We start from the raw sequence: 24,030 nt of genomic DNA, 5'->3' as shown, positions 1-24,030 counted from the left end.
TGACGAGATGAAGCAGAGCGTGGTGACTAGGAGCAGTGGCAGCACTGCCATTTTGTGAAGGGTTGGGTACCATTTTCTGGTGCCATGTCTGCGAGGGTCAAGGCCTTTGGCAGCTGAGGCACCAGGCATCTGCAGTGGCTGAAGGGGCGGCTGAGCAGCCCTCCTCAGCAGCGGTTCTGGCAGCAGCGGAAGATCCACTGGGGTCAATTGCTGCTGGTGTCATCCCCTTTGGGGAAACATCGGTCACTCTAGGCTCTCATCTGCTCCCTGAAACAAAGGAGAAGATTCAGTGCAGGGAGTACATGGACCTGTTTCCCCTCCTTTATTGGGAACCACCTAAAAGGGATAAGGAGAAAGGAGAAGAGAAGGGTCAGCATAGGCCTAGGTGCAAGAAAGTTGAGCAGGCATGGGCCAGCTGGTTGCCAACCTTCCTGATTTATCATACTGGAAAAACAACCACAGAGGGGGCAGCTGCTCCTGAAATACTTAGATATAACATACAGGAGTTATACTGAGTTTGTGGGCCTGGCATGGCTATCATAAGATAAGGCCTTCCATAAGCTGGTGGCATTTGATAAAGCCCTGTCATGGGACAAAAAAGAGCCAGAGTTGTGGCTGCAGTTTATGGCAGCTGCCCGGGCCCAGAGCTTGGAAGTAACTAGTTACAAGTAACGAATTACTTGTAATTCATTACTTTTTTGAGTAATGAATGGGTAATTCCTTTACATTTTGATTGTAATAGAACTAGGAGTAATTTTACTACTTTTGTGGAGTAATTGGAACATTTCCAGAATTACTTTTGGGCATTACTTGGGGGGGAGCAGGGGAAGTCTTCTGCTCCTCTAGTTTGTGGATGAAAACCATGTGCCTCAAACTGGGCTTCTGTGCAGTGTCGCTTTTTCCTCATGGTCTGTGGATGGGCAGGAGGCGACGAGGGAGGAGGCAGTGAGTGAGACGGGGTGAAGTGGAGAAAACAATTATTTAAAAAAACAGATAGTGGTGGTGAAGAATGGAGTGAAGGGGAAAAGGATCCAGAGGTCAAGAACATGGATAAAGGAGGAGAAGCAGGCAGCAGCAGAATGGAGATAAAGAACTATGGAGGTGAAAGATGACAATGTGTGTGTGTGTGTGTGTGTGTGTGTGTGTGTGTATGATGTGTTTGCACTTGGCACACAAAGTGGCCTCCACCACCCTCCCAGGCTACTTTGCTGCATTTGCAGTATTTTAACTTTTTTGCATCTCAGTTTGCCTGAGTGAGTGTCCCTTAGTTGGTGGCAGGGCAGGGTCTGGGAGGTGGTTAAGTGAGAGAGATTATGCTAGCTGGCTGAGTCGGGGGGGTGTTGCACTTTGTTTGATGTGCAAAGATCTGAGTAGTGGCCTCAGCCTCCCTCCCCACCACCCTTACCAGCGGAGAAACCACCATTGCTATCTTATGAATAAAAAGAATTATTCTACTACCTCTGGATGTGTGTTTTTATTTTTAATGTTGTTTTAGGCTACTTAAGATGTGCAGCAGCCAAGGCCAGCACCTTGTAGGCATTTTTTTTAAAGTAACTGAAATGTAATTGTAGTGATTAGTTTGGAGGAAAAATAAAGTAATCAGTTACTTTCAGAGCAATTGCAAGTAACGGTAATTACTACTTGTTTGGGCCATGTAACTGTAACTGTAATTTATTACTTTTTAAAAGTAGTCTTCCAAGCTCTGCCCGGGCCAGAACTGGGGACAGGAGCAACAGTGGGCATTTATTGAGCAGGCAGTTGACTGCTACCTTTCCTGCTCAAGCATGGGGCAGGGGGTTCAACACCAGCTGCTATGCTGGGAATTTAGCTCCTGGGGCTTCTGTGCCTGCAATCCCTGCCGTTTCAGGCATGAGTGCTTGATATGTGGCGCCACACACTTGTGCACTAACTGCCCTCGGGGCAGGCCATTTAGGGGTGGAACCAGGGACCACCAAGGTGGTAAGAAGCAGCCCTCACCAGGAGCTGCTGAAGGAAAAGGGACCCTCCCCAGTTAAGTTGGAGGTTTTGCAGACCCTGCTTGCTGGTTACCCAGCAGCTAGGAAGGCACGTTTTTTGTTGCAGGGTTTTTCTTCTGGCTTTTGGATCCCGTATACTGGACCACGGTCTGCCTTCATGGCCCACAACCTTAAATCTGTCCTGGGCATGGAGGAAATTGTTCAAGGGGAGATTGATAAGGAGGTGCAGGCAGGAAGGGTTCTTGGCCCCTTCCCCTCACCCCCTACATCAACACTCATTGTGTCTCCCCTTGACATAGTTCCCAAAAAGGCAGCTGGGGAATTTCACCTGATTCACCACCTGTCATACCCACGAGGTCAGTCAGTGAATGACTTCATTCCAGATAGTCTGTGCACAGTATGCTACACCTCATTTGATGCTGCGGTGTGCATGGTGCATGCCTGTGGCGGAGGTGCCCTTATGGGCAAGTGTGACAATAAGTCTGCTTTTTGTCTTCTGCATGTGCATCCGGCGGATTTTGAGCTGCTAGGTTTTGCCTTTTTAGGCCAATTCTATGTGGATAGAGCATTACCTATGGGCTGCTCTATTTCTTGTGTGGTATTTGAGCACTTCAGCTCCTTTTGGGAGTGGGCAGTCAGGAGACTAGCAGGCTTGGATGCCGTGGTGCACTATCTGGATGACTTCCTGTTTGCGGGTAGGTAGGGTGGGTTCAGGTGAATGCCAGCACCTGATGTCACAGTTTTATGGGCTGGCTAGGGAACTAGGAGTTCCCTTGGCTATGGAAAAGATGGAGGCTCCAGCCTGTTTAAACCTTCCTGGGTATCGAGACTGGCTCTGGGGCTCAGTACTGCAGGCTGCCCAGGGTAAAGCTCAACCTTTTGCAGATCAAGATTAGGGAGGTTTCAGGGACCAGGAAGGTTTCCCTTTCTGCCCTCCAGAAGCTGGCAGGGCATTTGAACTTCGCCTGCAGGGTTATTGCAACAGACAGGGAGTTTTTAAGGTGGGTTTATGATGCCATGGTGGGGCTTTCACAGCCATACCACAGGTTTAGGGTTACGGTGGGATTTATTTATTTATTATTTCAATTTATATGCCGCCCTTAGCGAAATGGCTCTCAGGGCAGTGAACAAACAAAATAAAATACAATATATCATAATAAAAATACAAAACATATACAAACAAACAACGAAAAGCACAGCAAAAACAAAATAAATACTACAAAAATTAAAATACAGATTAAAAGATTAAAAAAGTTAAGAAGATTAAAATGCCTGGGAGCATAAAAAGGTCTTTACCTGGCGCCGAAAAGATGGAAGTGTAGGCGCCAGGCGTACCTCTTCAGGGAGGCTGTTCCACAACTCAGGGGCCACCACAGAAAAGGCCCTAGATCTCGTAACCACCCTCCGGGCTTCCCGATGGGTTGGTACCCGGAGGAGGGCCTTAGATTCTGAACGAAGTGAACGGGTAGGTTCATACCGAGAGAGGCGTTCCACAAGGTATTGAGGTCCCACGCCGTGTAAGGCTTTATAGGTCAAAACCAGCACCTTGAATCTCGCCCGGAAGCAAATAGGAAGCCAGTGCAGACGCGCCAGGACAGGTGTTATATGCGAAGACAGACTGGTCCTCGTCACTAATCTGGCAGCTGCGTTCTGCACCAGCTGAAGCTTCTGAACTGTCTTCAAGGGCAGCCCTACGTAGAGCGCATTACAGTAATCCAATCTTGAAGTTACCAGAGCGTGGACAACGGAGGCGAGGTCGTCCCTGTCCAGATAGGGGCGTAGTTGGGCTACCAGACGAAGATGGTAAAACGCATTCCGTGCCACCGAGGCCACTTGGGCCTCGAGAGACAAGGAAGAGTCGAGAAGAACCCCCAAACTACGTACCTGTTCTTTCAGGGGGAGTGTAACCCCATCCAGAACAGGGTAAGCATCCACCATCTGAGCAGGGAAGGCGTTCACCAACAATGTCTCGGTCTTGTCTGGATTGAGTCTCAGTTTATTAGCTCTCATCCAGTCCATTATCGCAGTCAGGCAACAGTTCAGCACATCAACAGACTCACCTGAGGAAGATGAAAAGGAGAAATAGAGCTGCGTGTCATCAGCGTACTGATGGCAACGCACTCCAAAACTCCTGATGACCGCACCCAGCGGCTGCATGTAGATGTTGAAAAGCATGGGGGACAAGACTGATCCCTGGGGGACTCCACAATGGAGAGTCCATGGTGTCGAGTGATGTTCCCCAAGCACTACCTTCTGGTGACGATCCGCGAAGTAGGAGCGGAACCACTGCCAAGCAGTGCCCCCGACACCCAACTCCGCGAGTCTCCCCAGAAGGATACCATGGTCGATGGTATCAAACGCCGCTGAGAGATCAAGGAGAATCAACAGAGTCACACTCCCCCTGTCCCTCTCCCGACAAAGGTCATCATACAGGGCGACCAAGGCTGTTTTGGTGCCAAAACCGGGCCTGAAACCGGATTGAAATGGATCTAGATAATCGGTTTCATCCAAGAGCGCCTGGAGTTGGCTGGCAACCACCCGCTCCAAAGCCTTGCCCAAAAAAGGGACATTCGCCACTGGTCTATAGTTATTCAGATTATCTGGGTCCAAGGAGGGTTTCTCTAAAAGAGGTCTCACTACTGCCTCCTTGAGGCTACCAGGGACTACTCCCTCCCTCAAGGAGGCGTTAACCACTTCCTTGGCCCAACCGGTGGTCCCAGCCCTGCTAGCTTTCACTAGCCAAGATGGGCAAGGATCCAGAACAGACGTGGTTGCCCGAACCATTCCAAGCACCTTGTCCACTTCCTCGAGCTGCACCAACTGAAACTCATCCAATAAAGAAGGACAAGGCCGTGCTCCGGACACTTCAATGGATTCATCTGTCACAACATCAGAGTCAAGGTCCCTGCGGATACATGCGATCTTATCTTGAAAGTGTCCAGCAATTTCGTTGCAGCGGGTCTCAGATGTTTCCATAGTATCGTGGGGGCCAGAGTGTAAGAGCCCTCGCACGACTTTAAAAAGCTCCGCTGGGCGGCATAAAGATGATCTAATAGAGGCAGCAAAATAGAGCTTCTTTGCTGTCCTTACCGCTTTTGTATACAACTTATTGGTGGCACTTACCAAAGCATAGTTGTATCCACTGGGAGTTTTCCTCCATCTGCACTCCAGCCTCCTCCTCTCTTGTTTCATCGCTCTCAGCTCCGGAGTATACCACGGAGCGGTATGAGCTCTACACCGGAGGGGGCGCGCGGGAGCGATCATGTCAATAGCCCGGGTCATTTCCGTATTCCACAGTGCGACCAGGGCCTCGACAGGAGCACCGGTCCTATCAGCCGGAAAATCTCCCAGAGCCCTCTGAAAACCTACAGGATCCATCCGGCTCCGGGAGCGGATCAACTTAATAGATCCTCCACCTTTGCAGAGGGAAAGAGCCGCTGTGAGTCTAAATCTCAACAAGCGGTGATCTGTCCATGACAATGGGGTAGATGAAAAACACCCCACCACCAGATCACCATCTCCATGTCCAGTGGCGAAGATCAGATCAAGAGTATGTCCCGACACATGCGTTGGGCCAGTAGAAAATTGAGACAGCCCCATTGTTGTCATGGAGGCAATGAAGTCCTGAGCTGCGCCAGATAAGACAGCCTCGGCATGGACGTTGAAATCCCCCAGTACCAAAAGTCTAGGGGATCTCAACAGCACCTCCGAGACTATCTCTGTCAGCTCAGCTAAGGAAGCTGTTGGGCAGCAAGGTGGACGGTACACCAACAGTATTCCTAGTCTGTCTCCCTGGCCCAATACAAGGTGGAGACATTCCAGACCAGTTGCCGTCTGGACAGGGTGCTTGGTGAGAGGAAAAGAACTCCTATAGACCACGGCGACCCCCCCTCCCCGGCCCTCAGATCTACCACAGTGCTGAACCAAATACCCGGGTGGACAAAGCTGGGAAAGAGCAACTCCTCCCTGATCAGCCACCCAGGTCTCGGTTATACATGCCAGGTCGGCACCCTCCTCCAGGATTAAATCATGGACAAGTGAGGATTTATTATGTACCGACCTGGCATTCAAAAGCAGCACTTGGAGATCCGAGAGCTGGCTGATAGGACAACCAGCAATCCTGTGGATATGAGGAGAACCGGAACAAGGCACAGACACAATTTGTCTGGGACGAGTTCCCCTTACCTGGCCTGTTCTCCTCCTAACACCATACCTCCCATTACCCGTCACTACGTTAATTGGGGCCCCCGAAAGCCCCCCCACGAAGGATGGAATCTTTTCTCCCAGGCACATGTTAAAAATACACAAATCCACACAGACAAGCAAACATACAAAACATTCACCCCACATTTAACCCACACACACACCCCAACAAACAACATTAAAAATTAGTTAATCCTCTTCAAGCAGCGATGGCAGTCTCGAGCCCCCCATCCAGACCTGTCTGTGTAGTCCTCTTTCCTACAGGATTTCAATGGGGTATCCTTTTGGAGGCAGGACTGGCTCCTGGAGGCAGAACTGCAAGTTCAATCTGATGCATCAGAAGCTTTTGGATTTGGTGTGGTTTTGGGGTCTTCCTGGTGTAATGGGTGCTGGCCGCAGACCTGCGTTAAAGAGGGGTTAACCGGGGATCTAACCTTTCTGGAATTCTTTCCTATTGTGGTGGCAGTCTATTAATGGGCAGAGAGGCTGCAGAACTCTACCATCCATTTTTGGTGTGATAACGTGGCCGCTCTCCAGATTATCAACTCCTTGACATCCAGGAACCCTAGGGTTATGGGCCTTGTCCGGGCCTTTGTTCTCCAGTGCCTACATTTTAATGTTCTCTTTCGGACACAGCACGTTCTGGGCATTGACAATTGTGTTGCTGATGCTCCATCACAGAATCAGATGGAGAGGTTTCGACAGCTGGCACTGCTGGCCAGGGATCAGCCAGATTCCATGCCACCTGCGCTTTGGGAGATTGGAGAGCAGAGTCGGAGAGGGCCATAAGCCTATCCATTGCCCTAGCATGCTCACCAGCTATCAGAGAGCAGGTAGGGAGCTCCAGGAGTTCAGGGCCAGCAGGGGCTACATGCCAGGGTAGCCTATTCTGGTGAGTCACCTGCTGGAATTCCTGGTGGAAGGCAGGAGGAAGCGCCTATCGGTCAGGAGGCTGCGAGGTAAGTTGGTGGGGCTTTCCTTCATGGCCAAGGCTGAGGGCTTTCAGGACCATTCAGAGGACTTTAGGGTCCACCGTATGCTGGTTGAGTGGGCTTGAGAGCACCCTGCTACCCCTGATCCCTGCGCCCTTTTTCATCTAACCTCTTGATGAGTCTGTTGGGCCAATAGGTGGCCATGTGCTTATCACATTACAAGGTCCAGCTGTTTCACGCAGTGGCCCTCACACTGTTTTTTGGAGCTTTCCTGATAAGGGAGGTGGTTGCCAAGTCCAAGATGGACTCTCCTCTACGTGCCTTCCTGTGGTCCGATGTTAGTTTTGAGGGGGGTTGTGCTAATAACAAGTTATGATGGTCCAAGATGAACCAAAGGTGCAAGGGTCGGACCGTGGTTTTGTCCCCTTCCCCAGCACCAGACATCTGCCCTGTGAGGGCATTATGATGTTTTTTTGGAGACCAAGGACGTAGGGCCAATATATTTGTTTATTCAAGAGGGAGGTCTCCCCGCACGAAGTTTCAGGTTTGGGCACTTAATAAGCACTTTGGGGCCTTGAAGTGGACCCCTTAGGGATTAGGACCCACTCTTTTAGGATTGGAGCTGCCTCCACGGGTCTTAGGTTTTCACAGGCAAGGCTGCAGGTTATTGAAAGGTGGAAATCTGGTGCGTATAAGAGTTATATTTTCCCCTTTGGCGATCCTGGAGGTCCGGAAGCCTAACCATTTGCAATTATTTTGTTTTTGGTAGGTTGCTGGATGGGGACAGAGTGAATGCACATCCTAATCTGTGGCCATAGCATGGTCTTCTGAGTGGGCCATAGGGCCACGAAGTCACATTTTACTTCTCACCTGGGCCTCAGTCAGTGGGCCAGGGTCCAGTGGCTTGGCTGGCGAGGGATGCGCTGGGATGGGCTCCTACCCATGTCATTCCAGCAAGGTTTGGTGTGGACTGTTCTGCAGGTTGTGGTTATTCACCTGAGGGGGAATGACCGTGGCTTACTTATGGGCAAGGCTCTCAGTTTGCTGGCATATGAGGACATGCAGTTTGTGAGGCAACATTGGCCTATGGTTTGTCTGATATGGTCAGACATATTCCCTTGCAGAGTCTGGCATTGTTTGGGAGACCCAAAGGGTTTGGATAGGGTGCATAAGAAAGTCAACCAGCAGATTAGGTTGGCTCTTCTTGCACAGGGTGGATTGGTTATACATTACCCCCATATACAGCTCTCTGGGGTTGAGCTTTATAGGGCTGATGAAGTTCACCTGACAGATGCAGGGAACGACATCTTTGTAGATGACCTGCAGACGTGTATGCAAGACGTGGTTCTCAGCAGTGGGGTGAAGGGGGACTAAATAGAGATTTGTCCCCCATTTGTGGCAGCAAAGTGGAGGAAGGGAAGTAGGTAAGGACAGCTAGATGCCCCCCTTAGGCACCTTTGGAGGTGACTGGTGGCTCCAGAGGCCTGTCTGTCAGAGCAGGATATGGGCTGCTTTGGGGGCCAACTTACCTCATCTACCCGGAGCTGTAGGACCCTGGGGGGTTGACATGGGAAGGCCTCCCTGCTCACCTACATTGTGTGGCGGGGGTAAGGGGTGAGCAGAATGGCTTCCCCTTGCCCCAGCAGGTGTGGGTCGCCCGAAAGCTGTATTGCAGCTGCTTGCTTATAGACAGTTCCTGCATCTATGTTTCCCCTCTGCAGGTTAATTTAAGGGGTTTGTTATAGTTTAATAAAGTGACTCTTTGTTCAACCCAGCTTGCTGTGTCCGTGTCTTATTTCAACCCTCAGTCACAATTCAAAGTGAGAGAAAAACATTTCATACACACACCCTAATCCATGAAAGGGTGACATTTTTCACAAACAAATGTTTTATTAATGTTTTTCTTTAAAAAGTGTTTGCAAAAAAGCAGTGTCCTCTCCCCCCCGCATTTTTGTCTCAACTACATTGCTGACATTGCTACCAGTTCATAATACGGAAATTATTGAAGCAGTTCATATTTAACAGAAAAAAGCCCATAAAGTTAAACCATAAATCTGGAATTGTCCAACTTTTGAGTGGTTCACTAAGCATTCTGAATACATAACATACATTGGTAGCAGGTGTTGCAGTTATTGGGGACAAATGTACAGGGGCAAGAGATTGCAATGGTTCATAGGGACAGGTTCCTGGCCCTATTGTGGGGCTCTATGTGGGGCTGCCCTTGAGGGTGAAAGCTGCAGTTGGTGCAAAATGCGGCAGCTGGACTGCTCACTAGGGAAGAATTTTGTCAACATGCTACACTGCTGCTGAAAGAACTGCACTAGTTGCCATTTAGCTGCCAGGTTAAGTTCAGGGTGCTGTTTTGGTGTATGAAGTTCTATGCAGTTTGGGACCAGCCTACCTGAAATATCATCTTACGTTTTATATACCCACTGTGCTCTACAGATGGGGACCTTCTGAAGATACCATCTTATCTGCAAGTCCATTCTGCACAATATAGGAATCAGGCCTTTAGTGTTGCGGAACACACCTTTTGGCATTTCCTCCCCTTTAATATCAGACAGATGCCATCTCTGATATCTTTTTGGCACCTACTGAAGATCTTCCTCTTCCAACAAGCCTTTTAAGTAGAGACATTTATTCCAGTCTGCATCTGTACCAGAATTGTTTTTAAGATGTTTTTAAGACACTGTTTGGTGCCCTAGGTTCCTTTTGTGAGGAAGGATGGGTCATAAATGTAATATTAATACTAATAAATAAATGATATTGCCTATATTTCATTTGGATAACCAAACATGAATAACCATTTGGAAATTCAAAACAAAATACAAATAGCAGAGGTCTGAATATAAATAGAAACACAAACTGTGCAAAGCCCCCATTAAAAAAAACTCTCTACAAATATGTTAAAGGAATCAAAGATATCTTTAATTACTATTTGCAACGGTGGATCTTGTACTGTTCCAAGCTATTAAAGCTGAAATAAAAGAACTTTTCAAATATACTAAAGGAAACTTACCATCAAGATATCAGATAAACTCATAAATGTTTTGAGTTTTCTGTATTCATTCCACTCGCCCATCTATTCTCTTTCTAAATGATACCAACAGTAATTCAATTCGCATTAGTACCTTTAGCAATTATAGCCTTAAAGGTAATATTAATGGCATCTATTAGGGCTTGTTGGAGGCAGGCAGATTAGAATAGTATTATCTCAGAAGCACCTTCCAGAATATATACAGCAAGATTCCTTAGCTAGGATTTTTTTTAAAAAAGTTCCGTATATATGGTAAAATTTGATTCATAAGATACTTAAGTATTGACTACAGAATGACTAAAATTGTATGTCTTTTTTATACTTTACTGATAGATTGAGAGTTTACTTAGGATAAAAGCTAACATACACTGGGTTTAATCCAGACTAAATTGCATTAAATTCCATTGAAATCAACTGGACAAGTTAGTCATAACTTACACAGCATTGATTTCAATAGGGGTTAAATGGATCTAAGTCATAGTGCAATTCAAAATGGGATTTGGAGGGGGGGTTGAACTGGCAGATCAACCACTATTTCTAAAATTCTGGCAGCTTGCATAGACCAGAGCAAGAGATATGGGAGGCTATGATGCCATGAAAGTGCCACCATTTTTTGTTCTGTTTTGTTCTTATAAACTGGTTGCTTTTTGTTTTGGGGGCTGTTCTGAGTAGAAGGGTGAAAAGTTCACAGGATGATCAAAAGTTCAATAAAGTAAGCCTTGCACAGGAGAGTCAAAGAATTCGCCTAGGAACCTGGCAATTAAGGAGAACTAGAACCTTACCCAGTGCACTCTTCTCCTGAATGGAAGGGGGAGTGAAAATACTGTATACAAGTCAAGCTAGAAAATAGGATAGCTAGTTGGTGGAAACATTTCAGAGGTGCAAGACAGAGAGGAAGCTGAAACACTACTGGACATGCTACAGAGAGCATGGTGGAGACATCACAGCAGGAAGAAGTCAGAAGAAGTCCACAATGGATCTCAAAAGCTGGACTGAGTGATGCAAATTGATACTTATTGGCCTGGTTAGGGAAACAGTTTAGAGTAAGTCTAGCACAATTTCTGCTTATTTTTATTTGTTCTTATGGGTAACTAACTGTAACATTAGGTCCCCCTCCCTCCATCATTTTCTCAGAAACTGTTTAACTATTTGCCTTACAAAAACTTTGAGAAAAGCATAGTTTGTTTTGGGAAAAAATAGTCAGAGGCCTTGTAATTCACCCCATCCTTAACACCCTAAGTGCCAAACTGGGAATATGTTGGGCCAATCAGAGTCCAAAAGGTTCAAAGGATGTTTAGTGGAAGCAGCCAAGGCGGGGGGGGGAGACACCTATCTGGTGGTGGTGAAACTAAAAAGAAGAAATTAACAAGAAGGGGATGTCAGCTGGATTGCTTGTCAGCCTGTTACAGCCTGTGCTGTCTCAGAGGTAGACTTACCTTTCCCCTGTGCAAATCTTTTTTTTGTTTTGTTCTCCCTATTGATTTATATTACTCCCATTATTCCTGGAGGGGGGAATAGTTAAGCCAACCTCTGTCTTACCCAGCCTCACTCGCCATGCCCCATTTTGGGGCCTAAAGTCAGCTACTGCTGGCGTAAGAACTGCTAGTGGTAGATCTACACCTGTGGAGCTAATTGTGGGCATGGCAGGGGCCTTCATGGAAGACATGGCGCTGCACCAGCACATCTCTTCTTCACTAGTGGAGTCTCAAATTCCACCCCATCCAAACCCCCTTCAGACAGCAGATCTGTGGGTTAGGATTGCTATGTCATCTGGATCTAGGAATATATGAATTTGCCTTATACTGAGTCAAAACATTAGTTCATGTACCTCAGTTTGTCTACATTGACCGGCAGTGGCTGTCCAAAGTTTCAGGCAGGAGTCTCTCCCAACCCTTCCTGGAGATGCCAGGGACTGAATTTGGGACTTTCTACATGTAAGGCAGATGCTCTATCACTGAGCTATGGCCTTTCCCAAAATGACCCACTATAACTTATTTATATTACACCTATATGCCACATTTCTGCCAATGTATGCATGGAGGGCAGAGAGCAGCTAAAACCATGCAGACATAGTTTAGTTCAGTCTATTCCAGACCAAGCAAGGTTCTGGTTTTGGTGTACAAAGCCCTATGCAGCTTGGGACAAGGATACCTGAAAGATCATTCCCCTTATATACTCACTTGATCACTGGACCCTGCAGGTGAGGGCCTTGTCATGAAATTGTAACACGGTTTAAAATGGTTTTTGCAACATGGCTCAGATGCAGAGAATTGTGGGGATTTCATCTTGGGAGGAGATGGGCCTATGTGTGAGTGGAAAACTTTTAAGTTTCGTTTCTCAGCTGCCACTAATTAAGAGTTAGAGAAGCAGCACCTGGTTATCTCTGTTATCTGCTGAGAGCCTGGTACTCAAGGCCAAGCGGGCCTGAGAAGAGTTGAGATCAGGAAGGGACGGGGACTGGCTAGGGCACGAAAAGTGAAGAAGCTTCGGGAAAATTACTTCATTAGAAAGCCCCCTGATTGGCTGAATCACTGTGAATTGTTGCTAGGGTTTTTTCTTTAAGTATAGGGGGTGACACCTATAGTCTTGGTTCCCCTGGGTTCCATCTGGACGGGTGGTTACCTGCGTGGGGTTCCACTGCCTCCACTACCCTACTGATGCCTCTCTTAGGAGGGGTGAGATTTACAACTACCTCTTCAAGTAAGTAGAATAGGTTAGTTAGTTTTGTTATTTTTGCTTGTGTCTGAACTCTCTTATATGTCTACCTGAATCCCTGGTTGGATGTTGGTTTAGGAATTGTTTTGCTGCTATGAATTGTGCACTTATATTTTTTATTAATAAAGCTACTTCTTATTACCCATGTGTGTTCATTGAGTGAGAATACCTTTGGTCCTGGATCTGGCACCTTGACCACTGACCACAAACTACCAAGAGTGTGTTTTGGCTTTACCAGAGGGCTTCTGGATGAGGAGTGCCTTTTTGGCTCTTGTCCTTAGAAATCCTTAGTGTACCTATATCTGGGCTCTGGGTTTCCCCTGACTCAGAGTGTGAACCAGTAGAAGGGGTGGTGGCAGCCTATCTTCTACCTTGCAGGGTTGGTGTTGGTTTGCACAGCCTTGGCAAGGGGAATTGGGTTCCGGATCAATTGCTCAGGGTAGAGAATTGGGTCTGAAGCATGAGTCTGGCACCCGTGGGAGTCAAGACCATGACAGGCCTCCTGCAGGTACCATCTTATCGGAAGGTCTGTTCTGCACAACTTAGGAAGCGGACCTTTAGTGTAGTGGCACCTACTGTATAACAAAGGAAAGCTAACAGTACATTTATTTATTATTTAATTTATATCCCACACTTTCTCACAGCAAGAGCCCAAGAGCAGCAAACAAAAGCACTAAAAACACTTTAGAACATCATAAAAACAGACTTTAAATTACATTATAACAAAACATCTTTAAAAACATTTTCTTAAAAAGCTTTGAAGACATCAGAATGAAGAAAAAAGGGGAAAAAGGTTAAAAATGTTGTTTTAAAAAAGGTTTACAAGCATATTAAAAAGCAATTCCAACACAGACACAGACTGGGACAAGGTCTCAACTTAAAAGGCTTATTGAAAGAGTAAGGTCTTCAACAGGCACCGAAAAGATAACACAGATGGCGCCTGTCTAATATTTAAGGAGAGGGAATTCCACGGGGTAGGTGCTGCCACACTTAAGGTCTGTTTTCTATGTTGTGCAGAATGGACCTCCTGATAAGATGGTATCCGCAGGAGGCCCTCACCTGCAGAGTGTAGTGATCGACTGGTTATATAAGGGATAAGACAGTCTTTCAGGTATCCTGGTCCCAAGCTGTATAGAGCTTTGTAAACCAAACCTTGAACTTGTCCAAGTAGCAAATGGGCAGCCAGTGCAGTTCTTTCAGCAGCGGGGTGACATGCTGGTGATACCCTGCACCAGTGAACAGTCTTGCTGCCACATTTTACACCAACTGCAGCTTCCAGACCAACCCCAAGGGCACCCCCACATAGAACACATTACAGTAATCCAGCCTGGAGGTTACCAGTGCATGGACCGCAGTGGTCAGGTAAATGGCCACAGCTGTTTTACCAGCCGAAGCTGGGAAAAGGCACTCCTAGCCACTGAGATCACCAGGACCTCTAGTGGTGGCCCCCAAATTATGGAATGATTTTCCTGATGAGGTGTGACTGGTGCCAACACTGTTATCTTTTCAGCACCAGATCAAGACTCCTCCCAGGCACTTTAGCATGTTTTTTAATTGTTTTTAAATTTTTTAAATTGTCTTTTGTAACCAGGTCTGAACGCAGACTGGAATGGGTCAAGTTAGTCTGTTTCATCCAAGAGTACTTGCAATTGCTGCACAACAACCCTCTCAATCACCTTCCCTAAGAAGGGGGTATTTGTGACTGGTCGGTAATTGTCACAGACCAATGGGTCCAGGGTGGGCTTTTTCAGGAGCAGTTGAATCACCACCTCTTTCAGGGCGGCTGGAACCACTCCCTCCTGCAATGATGCATTGACCACACCTTGGATTCATCATCGCAATCACCTTGTCTACATCAGCAGGCCGCATCAACTGAAATGGTTCCCAAGGAGTTGCAGCAGATGCTGCACTGGATACCTCATTGGGGACTGCTGCAGATGTGGAGGAAGCATCAACACTGCTACGGAGGTGAGCAACTTTACCCTCAAAGTGCCTTGCAAACAATTCACAGTGGGCCTCCGAAGGGTCTAAGACTCCATTTCCTGGAGTTGATGTCAACAGACCCGACAATACAGAAACGCTCCACTGGACAGCTACTTGAAGATGCGATGGGGGCAGAGAAGTAGGCCTTCTTCACCACCCTCACTGCCATACAGTAGGCACAGTTATGAGGTTTTACTCATGCCCGATCAGACTCACAGCACAACTTTCGCCACTTTCACTCTAGCCATCGTCCAGCCTGTTTCATTGCCCTTAGCTCCCTGGTGTACCAAGGTGCAAACCAGGCTCCACAATGCTGAAGAGGGCCCCCGGGGGCAACTGTGTCAAGAGCCCGATGCGCCTCACTGTTCCACAGTGTGACAAAGGCTTCAACAGGGTCACCTGCTCTATCTACTGGGAACTCCTCCGGGGCATTCAGGAATCCAGTGGATTCCATTAATCTCCAGGGGTGGACCATCTTAATCTGTCCACCACCCCTAAAAGGAAGGATTGGAGCCATAAGTCTAAACTTCACCAGGAGGTGGTCTGACCATGACAGTGGGGTGACATTCACCCCCCTATCTCCAGACCACCCCTTCCTCCATCTGAAGCAAAAACCAAGTCGAGGGTGTGCCCTGCCCTATGCATTGGGCCAGTGACAACTTGAGACAGCCCCGTGGTCGTCATGGAGGCCATGAAGTCCCGCGATGGAAACCTAGAGGCAGCCTCAGCATGGACACTGAGATCACCCAGGACTATCGTTCTGGGCTCCTCCAATACCACGGCTGAGATGGCCTCTGCCAGTATAGTATAGAAGACTATAATCTTACTACTTTAAGATTAATTACATTTCAAGCTCTATTCCTAAATATATCTGGGTACAACATCTTATGTTAACATCCCTTGGGCATCCATCTGCCACTGCGCTTGTTGCTGAATCCCAGTAGACAGAACATGGTTATAACATTAAACTTTTTCTTCTGGGGGCGGAAATACATAAAATAATAGATGGGGGTTCCTTATCTAATCCATTATTGGACTATTTTAAAGTGATCCTTTTTATATAGTTATATAATCACTTAATGGGGAAATATATATACAATGTAATCTTTTTCATTTATTCATGAAAGGCAAGGAAAGCCTATATGCTGGAAGCCACCACCACAAGGCACCTGGAGCACCTTGAATTGGCAGTTCCAAAGGGGCACCCCCCCCCGGTTGCTGTTGCTCACCTCCATTGGTGGGATCACAGGTAAGAGAGTTTTAAAACATACCATCCCTGCAATGTCGCCACCACCACTATTCAGCTGATTCGTAAACAGCTATGTAGCCATGAAGAAAATCTATCTGAGTGTGGTGTGCATGTTTGCTATGTGTGTGCCACCGAGCCAAGTTTAAGGTTCTGGTTTTGGTGTACAAAGCCCATTACAGCTTGGGATGAGGATACCTGAAAGTTCATCTTACCCCTTATATACCCAGTTGATCATGGCACTCTACAGATACCATCTTATCAGGAGGTGTGTTCCACACAACACAGGAAGCAGACCTTTAGTGTTGTGGCACCTACCCTTGGAATTCCCTCCCCTTAAATATTAGACAGGCACCATCTCTGTTATCTTTTAGGTGCCTACTGAAGACCTTCCTCTTTCAACACCTTTTAAGTTGAGACCTTACCCCAGTCTGTATCTGTGTTGGAATTTTTTTTATATGTTTTTAAAGCTTTTTTAAAAAGATGTTTTGTTTTAATTTATTTTAAAGTCGGTTTTTAAGATGTTTTAGAGTGTTTTTAGTGTTTTTGTTTGCTGTCCTGGGATCTTTCTGGGAGGAAGGGTGGGATAAACAAACAAACATTTCTTCCAGCACTGCCATAAATAAAGCTCTACCCAAAATAATTAAATTGAAATGACCAAGCTGTAAGCATATGAAGGAGCCCTGCAAGTAGCAACAGTCCAACATCAAATTACGCTTAGCAGTATACATTATTACAATATGTGAATCAAATTTTTTGGTACAGCTTTGCAAATTGAATAGAATTATATAGAAGACAACTCACAGTAATATGATAGGTATTGAAAGCACTATCCTATATATGACTACCTATAATTCAAATTGATTTAAATGACTTACTCCTGGTAAGTGGCTATAGGATTGCAAACTGAAGAGTAGGAATGCCAGTTTGCATTGCGACAAAATTGGCCCCACCAATGAGTCCAATCATGGAAATACTCTTACCTGTAAGCATTTGGCTCCTCCAGCACTTATTGAGAGCACTTATTGACAGCTTTACCACTGGGAAAGAGGAAGACTTGTGGGGCTTCCCTTGGGTAAGAGGGGGGCTAGGCCACTCACCACACGACCTTAGGTGGCCTATGGGAGGCAGGTGGCTGTCTCCTATAAAAGGAGGCTCTGCCCTCCTCTCCCTTTTCCATTTAAGATCAGACAATAACCTGCCCACCCCCTTTGAGCAGTGCAGGATTAGCCAGTTGCCTTCAGGGGTTTAGAATTTCCCCCCACCTACTCTAGGAACATAGGAAACTGCCTTATACTGAGTTTGTCTAGCTTAGTATTGTCTAAAATGACACAGTGGCTCTCCAGGGTTTCAGACAAGGCATTTTCCCCAGCCCTGCCTAAAGCTGAGGATTGAACCTGGAACCTTTCATGCAAGGCAGGTGCTCTGCCACTGAACTGCAGCCCTCTGTACTGTTCTGATTATGGTTGCCGGGCACAGGGCCTGAGACTGATCCTATATCTTTAGGAGAAGAGAAAGTCAGCCAAGTGCAGGTGTTCTTGCAACATTGTAATGGGAAAAACCACAAGGTGGAATTCTCCCTTCCCCCTGTACAACTTTTAAAGATACAGAAGACCCAAGAGGTCTTTTCTCAAAAAAGAAAAACAGCAAGCAAACTGATCTCATGCACTTGGTAGCTAGTCTCCCCAGCTTTCCACTCTTCAATTAAAGCCCAAGGAAAGATGTCCTGAAGCATCTTCTCTATGGGTCTTTTTCAAAACAGGAAGCACAGGGAGGCAGCAGAGTGCTAGAAGAAAGTTTCATGGGAGGGGCAGGGGGAAGAAATACACACTCACCACCTTGTACTGATATCGTAAGCTCTGCTGAAATTCTAAAAATAAATAAATCTGAAGTGCCCTGCAAATGAAGCAGAAAAATTGAAACCTCTTTAGCAGGGGAACAAAGCTTCCAAGAAACTGGAGGTCAGTTTTGGCACAGCACTATTTGAAACCAGGATTTGAAGTTTGATAATAGAATAGAAGCATTATGCCTACATTGTTCCCTAAAGTAACTAACAGAAAAACAGTGATACAAAACCACAAGCAATATCTTTTTCTAAACATAGATTACAAACAATGTGTGGAAAAGTGGATCCTTTTTTTACAAGTATCTTTATCTTTCAGTGTCTCACCTACTCAAGTAAATCTTCATGTTTCAAGTAAAGACATGCAGAGAGCATGTGGGAAAAATTCATGCGAAAAATCAGATGTGATTCTAGGTATCACAGCATGAACACTCCATTGCAGCAAAACAGTGCTTTATATGGCTGCTTGAGGATTATAGATTCATCCTCAAACTAGAATTGGCAGACTTTAATGGATATTGTTGGAAATATTTTACAGGTCTTCGACAACTGTATACTTGGTTAGTCTCTTAAATTGAAGACCTAATGAACCTCTGAGCATCCTGGGTCCTGCCAACATGGAGAGTGTTGGTGACCTCCCTTAACATATTCTGCACTGCATAGAAGCAGCAAACTCAGAAATCATTCTTAAGAGCTTGCTTAGCAGCTGCTGCTGTGCAAAAAAAAAATCGTTCTACATAATTTGATGCTGTAAAAGAGGAAGACAACATGTGTAAGGTAGCTCACAGAGTGATACAATAGGCATGAACTTAAGCATTTACAGATCTATGAACATTTTACTTCTAACACCTCCTTAAACCCACAAAGCAAGTGAAATTGTTTGGAGCAAGCTTCACAATGAGTTCTGAAGGACAGGATTTGATTTCGGTGGGGGAGGGACAAGATGATGCACACAAATTCTCAATTTTCTTTTGAACTCTCATCCATTAATTCCTTGTAGGCATCAGTGCTCTGGTGAGCATATGTACTGGCAACAGCTTCCATTAACTTCAATGAAGGGAAAGGCTTTGCATGTGCAAAGAGGTGAACAGATTAAGCAGCCCTGTATTGAAATTAATGGGGAAGTTCTTGCTTTCAAATGACAGATATATCAGAGCTCCCACAGCTCTAGATGGGAACTCTTGATTAGGATTTTTTTTTTTTTGCAATGTACCTCATATACATATTCATGGATGTATAATTGCTGCTATCCTGACACATGGCTCATTGCTTTGCTTTTCTATATACATAAAAATATAAGTGCCCAACATTGCAGTTCACAGCACCACACACAGTTTGCTGCACTGCAAATTGCAGCATGAATGGTTGCCCCACCTGCTTGCTGCTCACACTGCCTGTCACCACCCGCCTCAGCAAGCAGGCAAGGCAGAGGTGGTGGCAGCCTTGGTGAGCAAACAGGCAGCTACACAGTGGCCATGGCTGCAGCCTGGTTGGATAGCCGTGGCCGGCAGGAAGCTGGTTGCTAGTGGTCTATACAATTATTATTATTATTAAATTTATTAGTTACCCATCTGGCTGGTTATCCAACCACTCTGGGCGACGTACAAAATAAAAGGTACAAATACATTAAACATTAAAAATCTGAAGCAATAATAGTAAAACCTAGCCCACCCCAAAAGCCTGCCTAAAGAGCCAGGTCTTCAAGGCTCGGCGGAAACTCATCATAGAAGGGGCATGGCGGAGATCATTTGGGAGGGAGTTCCACAGGGTGGGGGCCAGAATTGAAAAAGCCTTCTCCCTAGTCCTCACCAGTCTAGCTGTTTTAACTGGTGCGATGGAGAGAAAGTATTTTGAGGCTGATCTTGTTGGGCGGCATCGCTGATGATGGTGGAGTTTCTTGAGTGGAGGTGGTAGCAGGGGGTAGTGGTGGTGGCCGCCTGGGTGGATGGGTGGGAATCTGGTGTGCAGCGTAGGTGCGCTGTGTGGTGACTGTGTGGCAGCAGTGGGCAGTGGCGGCGCGGGGCAGCAGCAGTGGAGGAACAGACAAGGCAAGTATAAAGGTGAGAGGAGTGGGGTTGCCTGCGGGTGGCATGGGGTGGGGTTGGGCAAAAGGCTGGTGAGCAGGGTGGGCATGGGGATATTGAGCAGGGTAGGTGGGGGGCAGAGCCCCTCTAGTCTTGGTATAAGTTCCTATAGAGAATCTATATAAGTATCCTGCCTGAAGTCGAAAGACCCAGTCGCAGTCGTGCCTGTAATTTTCTCTCTTTTTATTAAAGTTATAGATACATCAAAAGCTTTGCGGCTCATTAATCTCTCTATGCTTTCTAGGAACTTTTGCCCTGAACTATGACTAAGCATGTCTTTGTGGCTCCCAGACATTGACTGAGCAACTAACCCCTCTCCTGAGTCAACTTAAGTAGGCTTGGCTTTCGCGTATAAATGACAGCTCCTCCATCCATTGAACTCTCTGCCTCTGAAGCCTCTGAGCACGGAGCAATGGGGTCCGGATCTCAGCTTCCCCCTCCAACTTGACAAGGTGGCTCCTCCAGCACGGGTGAGGGGGGCATGTCTAATGGAGCAGTCTCTGACAGTTCAAGTTGCGCTCCAGCGGGGGGGTGCAGGATCGCGGGGAGTTGAACTGACAGTGACAGGGGTCTGGATGCGCTGTGAGCTCTCCTCGCTGCTTGACCCCTCCCTCAGCTCATTGCCCCAGTCCTCAAAGTTGGTGTCGCCCTCATCGATGCCTCCCCTCCCAACCTGGGTCACAATAAGTTCAAATGTTCCTATACAGGAAGAGAAGGGAAAGATGCAAGCTAGACAACAGTCCTCTTCAGTTGTTCAATATGAGCTTTAAGTAAACACATGAAGGGAACTGTTGCAATAAGCACTCTAACTCCAGCACCACCTGTCATTCATGTTCTTGCCACTCTCCATAGGTTGGAGGGCAACTGTTTAAAGTGGGGATACTTCTGTCTGTATGGAGGCTCTCCATGCATTTTGGAACTCTGATTTTTCAGGACTTTCTCAATTATTTCCAATTACAGTAGGCTACTCACTTCAGAGTCTACAATTCTATGAGTCTCCAACTCATGGACAGTGATCGGAATGAGCACAGGAAGGGCAGAACTAGCATGCTCACTCCCATGGCCCCACCTTGAATGTTCATTCAACCTCAGTAGTGGATGGCATGTGGTGGGGGAACTCACCTGACCCCTAGTCAGCCACATCACTGCTGCTAACCAGGAAGTAGAGTGGCAAGGAAGTGGCAAGGCCAGTGTGGTGCAAGCACATTAGCAGGAGCAGCAGATTGGCTCTGCTGATGTGTTTGTGCTGTGCCAACCTTGCCACTGCCTTGTCTCTCCTGGTAAACAGCAGCATTGAGGCTGTTGGGAGATCCGTTGAGTGCTGCCACCTAAAACACACTTCATACTGAGTGCCTGGAGCAGGCTAGTAAAGTTTCTTTTTAAAGCTTTTTTAAAAAAAATGTTTTTAAAGATGTTTTGTTTGAATATGTTTTTAAGGATGTTTTCTTGTAATACATTTTAAAGTCTGTTTTTATGATGGTTTAGAGTGTTTTTAGTGCTATTGTTTGCCACCCTGGGCTCCTGCTGGAAGGAAGGGTGGGATATAAAACAAACAAACAAATAACAAGATACTAGTTTAAGCTAAGCATGTTTGAGAGCTCTCATCACAGCATCAACATAGGTCATATCATGATCAATATACAGAAGAGCAGAATTTGCTCTGAATTGCTAAAAATAAAATATTCTTCAACCCAAATTCAGCTCAGCTCTTGAAACACGCTAGATGTAAACAGCGCATTTCCTGGCTCCTCCCACCCCCTATGGGCTACACACACACTATCTGTTCTGGATAATGCAACTTTTACTTAACTTTGTTACAAAACACCAAACTACGTGTAAACATTACAGAAATCTGTATAACTTCAAATAAAGAAGTCTTAATGAGCGTGACAAGATCTGTGAAACTCAAACACTTTGCATACAGTACACCAAGAAAAGCTTACTCAATAAATTATTTCATCTTACTTATTTTGCATCACAGATTTCTGGGCAAAGCTCATTTGCTCTGGCAATATTCCTTGTCCAACCATGAGTACTGCTTTAATTCCATATGCACGGACTTGCCCCTCCCGGTAACAGCAGCGGTTTGGCTGACAAGAGGTCAGGTGAGTACTGCCACCCAAGCACACCTCATACTAAATGCCCATTATGATGCTTACTAGCATTTTAGGATTTGCTGCTAATAAGACTCATGCATTTCCATAAAATATACGGCTGTATAATTTCTTGGTGTTCCTTACACAGCATAAGCCAATCAAAGCATGTTTTAAGAACAAAATGTGTAGGAATTACTGAAATACAGAAGTGCAATGTGTCCTTATCTCCTAAAGGAAATTCTATCGCTATCTCCATACACTTATAGGCAGTGCTTTTTTTGTTGTTGTTATAAAAATAAGGTGCCGGTACTCAAATATTGATAAAACTGCTGTGGGTGCCAACGCATAATGGCTGCCATGATCAGCAAAAAACAAAACAAAAAAGTGTCAGTACTCCATACCACTGAGTAAAGGTAAAGGTGTCCCCGCACTTATAGTGCGAGTTGTTTCCGACTCTTAGGGTGACGTCTTGCGACGTTTACTAGGCAGACCGTTTATATGGGGTGGGATTGCCCGTTCCTTCCCCGGCCTTTCTTTACCCCCCAGCATATGCCGGGTACTCATTTTACTGACCACAGATGGATGGAAGGCTGAGGGGACCTCGACCCCTGTTACCGGAGATTCGACTTCCTTCTTTCGTTGGAATCAAACTCTGGCCGTGAGCAGAACTTCGGCTGCGTTACCGCCGCTTACCTCTCTGCGCCACGGAGGACTGTCACCAAAAAAGCCTTGCTTATAAGTAAAACTAGCATTAGCTCTAGACCGTGAGTAGAAAGGCAGTGCTAGAAAACTTTGACAGAACTTGATATCCCATATTTTGATGTTCATTCCATTTTAAGATGCCATCTGCACTATACATTTATTAGGAAGACCCCTATTCCCCTTATAATGCTACAATTCCCAGATTGTTAAACCACTCTGGGAATCATAGCTTTATGATGGGAATAGGGGTCACCTAACCAAGCCTAGCATCAGCAAGCAGACAAGTTAGGCACTGGCTGACGGCCCCTGCAGCTGACAGGGGGGCTTGTGACTGGGGCTGGGTGGGTGTAGCTCCCACTCCGCAATCCACACTAGCATTGGATCATGGAGCATGCACCCCATGACCCAATCCTGGTGCAGATCGCAGAGTGGGAGCCACCCTCCCAGGCAACACCCCCTGCTTCCCATGTCACTGTGTCAGTGCACTGTGTACACATGCTTGTCATTACCCAAGATGGGTAATGGCAGGTATGTACACACAGCACACTAATGCACTGATGTGGCTGGGCCTATTTAAGCCCCAACGGCAGCAGTGGTAATGCTGCCATGCCACTGCCTTTGAGGGTCCACTGCAATCTGATGCCAGCCCTGCTCCTAACAGCTCTCCATTCCCAGGGTTGTTTGGCCTTATTCCCAGAGCTTGGAAAAGTTATTTTTTTTAACTACAACTCCCATCAGCCCAATCCAGTAGCCATGCTGGCTGGGGCTGATGGGAGTTGTAGTTCAAAAAAGTAACTGTTCCAAGCTCTGCTTACTCCTCTCAGTACCCTTAACAAGCTATAGTTCCCAGTATTGTTTGGGGGAAGCCATGACTGGTTAAAGTGGTATGATACTGTTTTAAATGTACAGTGCAGACAGGCCCTGAGTTGAAAAGCAGATAAAATGTGGTGGGATCATTATATTAGGAAGCATAATAATTAGGTTCCAGTTATAAACAATAAAGCCTGTATTTTTTAAAGCCTATATTTTGTTCAGCACCTTGGGTAAACGTTGTCTAGAATAGTGGCTTATAATTGCATTATTTATAAATACTGTAAATAAATATATACCACAGAAGCAACGTACCTTTGTTTCTTGAATTCTCAGGATTCTTTTCCTGCTGTAATTTAAACAAAAAGAAAAGCAATAATTACTTCATCTATATTGTTTAGAG

The 24,030-nt window shown here is 46.1% G+C and overlaps 1 protein-coding gene across 1 annotated transcript in view; it reads right to left on the bottom strand.

The window, feature by feature from the left end:
* The window catches only part of FSTL5 (follistatin like 5), a 591,837-nt gene that overhangs the window by 471,455 nt on the left and 96,352 nt on the right, over positions 1 to 24,030 (bottom strand). Inside the window, exon 3 of the mRNA XM_061583858.1 lies at positions 23,943 to 23,976. Coding sequence (XP_061439842.1) covers positions 23,943 to 23,976 — 34 coding nt within the window. The remainder of the gene's footprint in view (positions 1 to 23,942; positions 23,977 to 24,030) is intronic.

Source organism: Rhineura floridana, chromosome 9 (assembly GCF_030035675.1).
Source record: "Rhineura floridana isolate rRhiFlo1 chromosome 9, rRhiFlo1.hap2, whole genome shotgun sequence".
NCBI classification, from domain to species: domain Eukaryota; kingdom Metazoa; phylum Chordata; class Lepidosauria; order Squamata; family Rhineuridae; genus Rhineura; species Rhineura floridana.
The sequence above is the reverse complement of the archived record's forward strand: the minus strand, read 5'-3'. Positions and strand labels throughout refer to the sequence as shown.